General features: G+C 47.9%; 1 protein-coding gene across 1 annotated transcript; it reads left to right on the forward strand.

Annotated features, from left to right (window-relative positions):
- LOC133900446 (uncharacterized) lies at positions 1-2624 on the forward strand. Its single transcript, XM_062341597.1, has 8 exons — positions 1-88; positions 571-739; positions 1018-1108; positions 1186-1244; positions 1351-1411; positions 1733-1823; positions 1905-1981; positions 2300-2624. The coding sequence occupies exons 1-8, from the start codon at positions 61-63 to the stop codon at positions 2417-2419; spliced, it is 696 nt and encodes a 231-aa protein (XP_062197581.1). The 5' UTR covers positions 1-60; the 3' UTR covers positions 2420-2624.
- Positions 2625-8368: the final 5744 nt, after the last annotated feature.

Below are 8368 nucleotides of genomic sequence, written 5' to 3' on the forward strand. Positions count from 1 at the left end.
AACTTAAACCCTGCCACCGCCGCCGCAAGAAAGAAAGAAGCAGAACCGGCAGGAAGAGCGATGCCGAAATCCAAGCGCAACCGCCCAGGTGATCCATCCCCTTGGGATTCCTCTCCCTTCCTTGAGATCTCTCTTCTTCGATTCTTTGCTATCTAGTCGTACGAGTATCTGCTTCAACTGGTCGAGTTCCATGTACAGTACTAACACTAGTATGCTGGTTGAACTGTGGAGGGGGTTAATTCATATCAGTTTGCTGAAATTTCTTGTATGTTCCTCGCTTGTTCCCTTCGCCGATTCTTAGTTTGTCGCCTGTATAAAAAAATAATTTTTTTTTCAAGCATCATCTTTTTTCTGTATTCCTAGTTTCCTACTGTACTTTGTCTGCCTTTTCGTCCCTTCTTGTGAGGATATTTTTACTTTTATGATAATTAAGAACAGAAGAAATATAAGCTTCCAAAGAATGGTAGTTTCATCTGAAACCAAAATAAAAAGAAGAAAAAAAGAGAAAATAATGGTAGTTTTGTTGTCAATTTTGCTAATGTGCACCAATTCTATGCTGGGTGGACGCAGTGACCCTATCAAAGACCAAGAAGAAGCCAGGTCTAGAGCGCAAGGGCAAAGTAGTCACCGAAATCAAAGATGCCATTGAGCACTACACCAGTGTCTATGTATTTACCTACGGCAACATGAGGAATCAGAAGCTCAAGGACCTCAGGGAGCAGCTAAAGTCCTCTAGCAGGTACTGTTATTATATTATTTGCTTGTCTGTTGCTATGTCTTCCCATCCAATATCCCAGATGCTATGGTAGACTCAAGCAATTTGGGTCGCGCTTTGGTCTTCGATTTTTTCTTCCTACCCACAACAATTCTGTGCATGTATTATTAAGATATTCCAGGTTGAACGAACACAAAGTTACTCCGTAGAGAAGCGCACCTTGCTAGTTGAACTATTTGTGATGCTAACTAAACTTATTGATTCCATTGTACGTGTTTTTAGCGGCTACATCTTTTTTTCAGGATATTCCTTGCTGGAAAGAAAGTCATGCAGATAGCGCTGGGACGCTCAGCTGCTGATGAAGCTAAAACAGGCCTGCATAAACTTTCCAAGGTGAGTTTCTTGGTCAGCTTTCAGTGGATAGTGTATTCCTCACCATCAATATGAGTAAGTAACTTTGCTGTATTTAGTTCCTCCAAGGTGATTCTGGACTGTTCTTTACTAATCTTCCCAGGGATGATGTTGAAAGGTAGTATCCTGATCTTAACATTTTTATTTGCATATGAAAATTATCTATTTTGTCCATATACATGATGGTACTATATGAACATTATGACCATATATTGTGCATACAGATTGTTTCGAGAATTTGAGGAGCATGATTTTGCAAGAACGGGAAGTACCGCAACAGAAACGGTATTCTTGTTACTGTTGCTTTTCTTTCCATGTAGATGTTCTGATATTCATACCTCTTAGTTTTGGCAAACAACTAGTAAGACCTTTTAAACCAAACCTTGTACTGTTTTTACCAATGGCAAGCTTATGCTCTTGGTGACTTTTGACATATAAGTAGTAGTATGACTTTGCACTTGAAGTAGTACTCTTTTGACAGCAATAGCTGCTTAGTCTGAATAACGTTCAATGCTATTTTAGATTCTGTTCTTGTTCTCAGATAACTAACATTTTAAATTGCTGGTATAATGTGGTTAACCAATTTACAACTTTACAATGCCCCAGGTTGAGCTTAAGGAAGGCCCTATGGAACAGTTTACACATGAAATGGAACCCTTCTTACGCAAGCAAGGACTGCCGGTTCGCCTGAACAAAGGTCTGTAGTGTCCCCTCCGTTTACACACATGCTTTTAGTTACCACACAGAACAATTATAAAGTTCAGTGGTGTTGTTGCAGGTGATGTAGAGTTAGTTGCAGATCATGTAGTGTGTGAAGAAGGGAAGCCCCTTTCGCCAGAAGCAGCACAGACTCTGGTATGGAGTACATACTATGTGATATTATCTACATATTTGATTTAGAAAATGTTTCATAAGTTGATTATGTAATCTTTTGATCGAACTAAGGGAAGAATCTATTAATTTGCTAAGAATTACATTTCCAACTCATTCTTAAATTATGTATCTTGGTTAGTAAGTTCCAAAACACGTTGATTGGGGATTCACTTGGTACTGAAATTTTGCTCTTCATTAGGGTGTTCCAGTACCATTTATGTTGTAACTGTTTAAATACATCTGACCATTTTTTGGCAGTCTATTTCTTCTTATTGAGGCCACATTGATTTCTGTCTGCAGCGATTGCTTGGGATACAGATGGCAACATTCCGGCTGTACCTTGTCTGCCGCTGGTCTTTTGATGACTTCGAAGTTTACAAAGAAGGCTTGGTGCACCTAGGAGCTGATGATTCCTCTTAAGTTTGTTGACTTGCATTTCCCGTATGCAATGAGAACGCACTTGCTGTCTTGTGTTCCGACAGTTTTTGCTATTGTGCGTGCGGCCTTGTACCCGAGCGTTGGAAATCAGAAGGATGTGATCTGCACAAGTTCCGTCTTCTCTGAACTCTTTACATGGTGTAAGCTGATTGATATAGCATATCATAGTGTTTATTCTTCTAAGTAATTGCACTTCCAATGCGATTGGTTCTGATATTCCACGAGGTTTTTGTATGCGTAACTAGGGATGAAGCGGCGGCTTTTATGTCTGGTTCATTTTCTGAGTTCAGTTGTATGCTGAATCAAGCTTAATGTCATGGCGTCAGCTTTGTTTAGAACTTTGCTGTTGAAATCATTTTCTTTTTCTACGGTAGGGCGTGTTGTTGATAGGTTTACCTGTCATTAAACATTTGTACTGCTGTGAGGAGAGGGATGGGGCCAGGCTCCATTCCATGCTTGACTTTGTTTGGGGTTAAAAACGATATGGTCTGAGTGATTCCACATCTTGATTGCTACTACCAACACTAAACCCAATACTGGAATAGGAGACAGGTCAGCGTAGATTTGCCTTGGGGCTGCAGACCATGGTTCCGGACCCCAGGATACGATGCTCTCACATTACATGAATCTACACACAATTGCCAAGATTCCAGGGAGAGCTCCATTTACTGTGTCTGTCTTTCTTGTTCTACTCAGTCACAGATCACCATGCATTCACCTTCAGTTGCACTACAATAAGTCAATCAATAATCTTCTTATACTTCCGTAGTTGTCAGATCATTGCTGACCAGTGACCATTCCACTGAGCCGAACATGCATATGTATGCATACTGTTGAGTCTGAGAAACTGCATACAGCCATATGAGGTGTATGCCGGATCAAGACCGATGAGGTCATCACTAATGTGCCATTACCATCTGGGAACAACCAGCAGCCAATGGCGTCTCTGTTCCCAGTGGCGTACGAGGTGTTGGCCGCGGCGGCGCCGGAGTAGCTGAACAAGGGTGACAATGCAAATTTACTAAAGGGAGATGTCAGCTTCCCCTCCCCCTTCGCCGACGCTCACCTTGAGCTCGACATCCAGCCATCACTCGCCGCCGGCCCCTCCTCGAACCTCACCCCCCCTCCCCGGTGGCCTCCTCCCCTCTCTCCCCTCTACCAGTCGCTCGCTGCACGTGAAGCAATCCTCGTCGCCAGCGTCAAGCCTTTGTCCCCCGACGCCCTCTGGTTCTTCAGGCCTTGGACGTAGCTGGCCTACGCGACCAGCAGCGTCTTGCCTTAATGCGTCATCATCTCCTTCCGTGGAGTCCCGCCTCACTTGGTCTGCTTCTACGGCCCAGCACCTCTTGGGCAACCACTGCTGGGCCAAGCGGCTCGAGGACGAGGTCGTTGTTTCGGATAGGGAAAACCTTACGATTTCTGCGTTGTTGCTTGGTGTGATTTTTCGGACAAAATCCCCAGCAATGCTGTCATGGAGGTTTCAGGACCGGGCCTCGCCATGCGCTACGATGACCTCGACTTGCAGCAGCTCTTCAGTTCCGTTTCGCCATACCTCATGGAGGTGACGACTTTGAGATATGATGTCTGCATCCAACTCATCTCCTTGGTAGAATTCCAGGTCCCCTCCTCCCCCTCCGGTATCAGCGACGCGTTCTCTTCCGGGGATGAGCCCGATGAAGGTGGCATGGGTTGTTTCGGCCTTCCGCCGAGGCGGTGTTTGTCGTTTCTGCCTTTGTCATGCCTGTCGACTGGGTCTGGTCCATCGCAGATTCATGGCAGTGCCCATGGCATCCGAATGGCGGATGGCGTCCTTTTGCCATTCTCGGCTTCCGTGCTATTGCAGGATCGTTCCTGTTGCACCACTTGAGGCACGCCCCGCTCACATGTCTTCGCCTGCTGGCGTTGAAGGGGCACCAACTGCTTTTGACATGTTGTAGCATGGGGAGCACAAACCCATTGCACTCTATTCACACTCACGTGACTCCTTCCTGAGAGCCTACGACCCTATGCTGGACGAGCTCAGTCCATGCGTCACCAAGGTCAATCAAACGTGCGAGAGGTCGGTTGCTTCTCGACACTTCGCTCTTGTTTACTCGAGATGTAGGCATTATGCGCCTGCTACTACTCCAACGCTGGGTTTTGATGCATCCACGCTCTCCCCCGGTGGTCCCAGTATGGTGCTCAGTTCCCAGGGTGACTTGGGCCATCACCGCGACAGCCCACCTTCTGTGGGTCGAATATGCTGGTCCGCCACGCGCTCTACCAAGCGATCCTCTTCTCTGCACTTGGGAAGCCAGCCTCATCGATGAGCCCATTTTCGGAAGATCTACTCCGTGCCACAGCTGTAGGTGGACGTTCCTGGCAACGCTTGTGCTGTTTTGACCGTCCAGAAGCTTATGAGGGAGATTACCACCCCATGGCATCTCTTACATGTGCTGTTACTGCTTTTCCATGCTCGGCTATCACATTACGTCGGAGCAAACGGCTAGCTGCTCAACCATGCATCTCATCGATCAGGCCATCCAAGAGAGGGGAGGTGCTGCTCATGCGTCGCCTCGGCCTCGCCAAGGACGGTGAGACTATTTCCACTCCAATTCACCAAGATTACATGGTGCTCTTTGACAAACCTCTGTTTGAAGAACATTTATAGGCGATCAGTGAACTCTTTCCTGGCCAAGGTTTGCCTGTTGAGGCTGCCGTGAGTAATGCGGAGTCCCCAGACTGCTAGGTGCCTCTCCATGCGGTTGTCCTTGCCAATTCATATGGAAAACTTCAACATTATCAGTTGGAATGTTCACGACCTCAACTTCAAGGCCTGCCACGATGTCGTTTGATCTTTGATTTACGATCACAGTTCTTCTATTGTATGCTTGCTTGAGACCAAGCTCGATGTTGTTACTCTGTTTCTTGTTAATGAGATATGCGGCCATGCTGTTTTTGACTTCTCCTTCTTGCCTGCCAACAGCACCAGGGGTGGCCTCATCATGGCCTGTTGGCAACCTTTTTCCTTAACCGTGATTCAAGTGCTTCATTTCTTGGTCAACGTTGCTATAGCTTCACCTACAGACGACCCCTTCCTCTTAGCAGTTGTGTATGTCCCTACTGATGCGAGGCTTAAAGATGTCTTCCTTACTGAACTTGCAAATGCCTGTGCGCTGATGTCTGGTCCATGGCTGGTTACTGGCAATTTTAACATGATCGCTGCATCCGCGGACAAGAACAACGCCAACCTCAACACACGGTCCATTGCGCAGTTCCGGCAGTTCATTATAGGACTTGAGCTCAAGGACCTACACCTTTTCGGTCATCGCTATACTTGGTCCAATGAGAGGGCTTCTCCCACTCTTGTGAGGCTCGACAGAGCGCCAGCGTCCACGGATTGAGACAATATGTTTCCGGATTGCTTCCTCCAAGCCTTGTCCTCTGACTGCTCGGACCACTACCCCCTCTTGCTCTCATCTTCGGTGTCCACCAGAAGGCGCATACACTTTCATTTCAAGTCATTCTGGACATCCTTGACATCATGTGGAATGGATGGGTGCTGCCGCCAGGAGAGCAAACCAAGCCACCACTTTCCTAGCTTGACATTTTGCTTCGGCGTATTGCTAAAGCCCTTCAACGTTGGATATGCAAATGCATCATCAACATTAGGCATCAGTTGCTCATGGCTTGTGAGGTTATCGTCCAGTTCGATTCCGCTAAGGAGTGTAGGTGCCTTTCATCCACAGAGTCCGTGTTGCGTAAGCACCTCAAGTTCCCCTATTTAGGCCTTGCTTCTCTTGAATGCACAATTGCACGTAGTCGTTCGGGGCTGGCTTGGCTTTGGGATGGGGATGCCAATACAAGGCTCTTCCGAGTTACTCCTTTGCAAACTTCCGGGCACGAAAAAACACCATCACTTCTTTAGCCACGTCGGACAGCCCCGTCTCCTCTCACTCCGCTATGGAGGAGGCTCTTTTTGGCCACTTCACTTTTATTCTTAGCGTCAACCCATCCAGAGCTTTCTTCTTGGACCTGGCTAGTATTGGCATCACTCCTCTTGATTTGCAGCTGCTCGATTCCCCTTTTAGTGAGGATGAGATTCTTGGGGCAATCAAGCGCTTGCCTCTCAACAAGGCTCCAGGTCCGGATGGTTTTACGGTGGAGTTCTACCGCACTGCATGGCCTATCATCAAGCATGAGGTCACTCTGGCCATCTGTGCTTTCGGTTTGGGCGACCGTCGAGGCCTCTATAGTCTGAACAGCGCACTCATCACCCTGGTGCCGAAGAGGGATGGGGCCACCTCGCCTTCTGATTACCGCCCCATTAGCCTCATTCACAGTGTTGGTAAGCTTATCTCCAAAGCTCTCGCTCTCCGGCTCGCACCTTGGCTTAACTCCTTAATCACTAGCGGTCAAAGTGCTTTCATCGCCGGTCGTTCAATTCATGACAACTTCAAATTGTTCCATTCCACCGCGAGACTGCTTAAGAAACTAAGGTCTAAGATTTTGTTCAAGTTGGACATTTCTAAGGCACTCGATTCCATGAGCTAGGCCTTCCTCTTGGAGATTCTGCACGCTTGGGGCTTCGACCACCGTTGGTGCTCCTAGATCGAGTCCATTCTTGGATCCTCATCCACTCAGATTCTTCTTAACTCTATTCCAGGGCCTTCCTTCAACCATGTGTGTGGGTTGTGACAGGGAGACTCCCTCTCCTTGTTCTTGTTTGTGTTGGTGATGGACACTCTTAATCGTTTGCTGAATAAGGCGAGGGAGGCAAGCATCCTTGACTCCACGGGCCACAACTCCATCCAGCACTATTTCTCTCTTTACGCCGATGACGTTGTGATCTTCATTTCACCAACAACTCAAGACATCCGAGCACACCTTGACATCTTGCAATTCTTCGGTGAGGCTTCCGGTCTAAGAACAAATTTGGATAAATGCACAGTCGTTCCCATTAGTTGTGGCGACCATGAATTAATAGTTGCCAGCGAGATCCTCCCATGTGGGATGTCCTCCTTCCCCATCCAATACTTGGGAACGCCTCTCATGACCAGTCTATTGTGAAAAGTCCATATCTAGCCTCTGGTGGACAAGGTTGCCGCAAAATTACCAACTTGGCAGGCAAACCTCACCTCCAAATATGGTCGTGCTACCCTGGTCAAAGCGGTGTTGTCCTCGACCCCACTGCACACGATCATCTCCATTGTTGTACCTCCGCGGGTGATCAAGGAAATCGACAAGCTCCGTAAGGCCTTCCTATGGGCCGGCGACAAGAGGATGATTGGGGGTCGATGTGCTATTGCTTGGCAAAAAGTTTGCCGGTCGTTGGCTTATGGTGGATTGTTAATTCAAGACCTTTGGCTCACCGGCTTTGCGTTGCGCCTTAGATGGCTCTGGTAGCAGCACACAGACCCCTCCAGGCCATGGACGAACCTCCCCCTTGTCCATGAGCGTGAAGTCGCTGCCCTGTTCGATGCTTCGACCAAGTTCGAGATCGGCAATGGGCAATCGACTCTCTTCTGGATTGATGCCTGGTTGGACAGCACCTCTATCTGCTTGTTAGCGTCGGACCTCTTCGGTTGCATTGCTCCTTCGCGCCTGAAGACCACAACGGTGAAGGACGCCCTTCATAACCGTTCCTGGGTAAGGGACATCACCGGCTCAATCGCCTAGTTCTTGCGCCTCTTGTCCCAACTGGGTTCCATTCACCTGAGCGACGAGTAGGACTGTGTGACATGGAAATGGTGTCCTTTGGGGAAATACTCGGCAGGGTCTGCTTACCACCTCATGTTCCAAGGATCCATCCGATTCGGAGGTGCTCCAATTCTTTGGAAAACATGGGCGCTGGCGAAAGTTAAACTTTTTCCTAGCTTGGCCTCCATGGCTGCCTCTGGACCGCGGTTCGAAGGAAGCGACATGGACTTCAACCGGATGACTCGTGCACGC

Source organism: Phragmites australis, chromosome 19 (genome assembly GCF_958298935.1).
Source record: "Phragmites australis chromosome 19, lpPhrAust1.1, whole genome shotgun sequence".
NCBI classification, from domain to species: Eukaryota; Viridiplantae; Streptophyta; class Magnoliopsida; order Poales; family Poaceae; genus Phragmites; species Phragmites australis.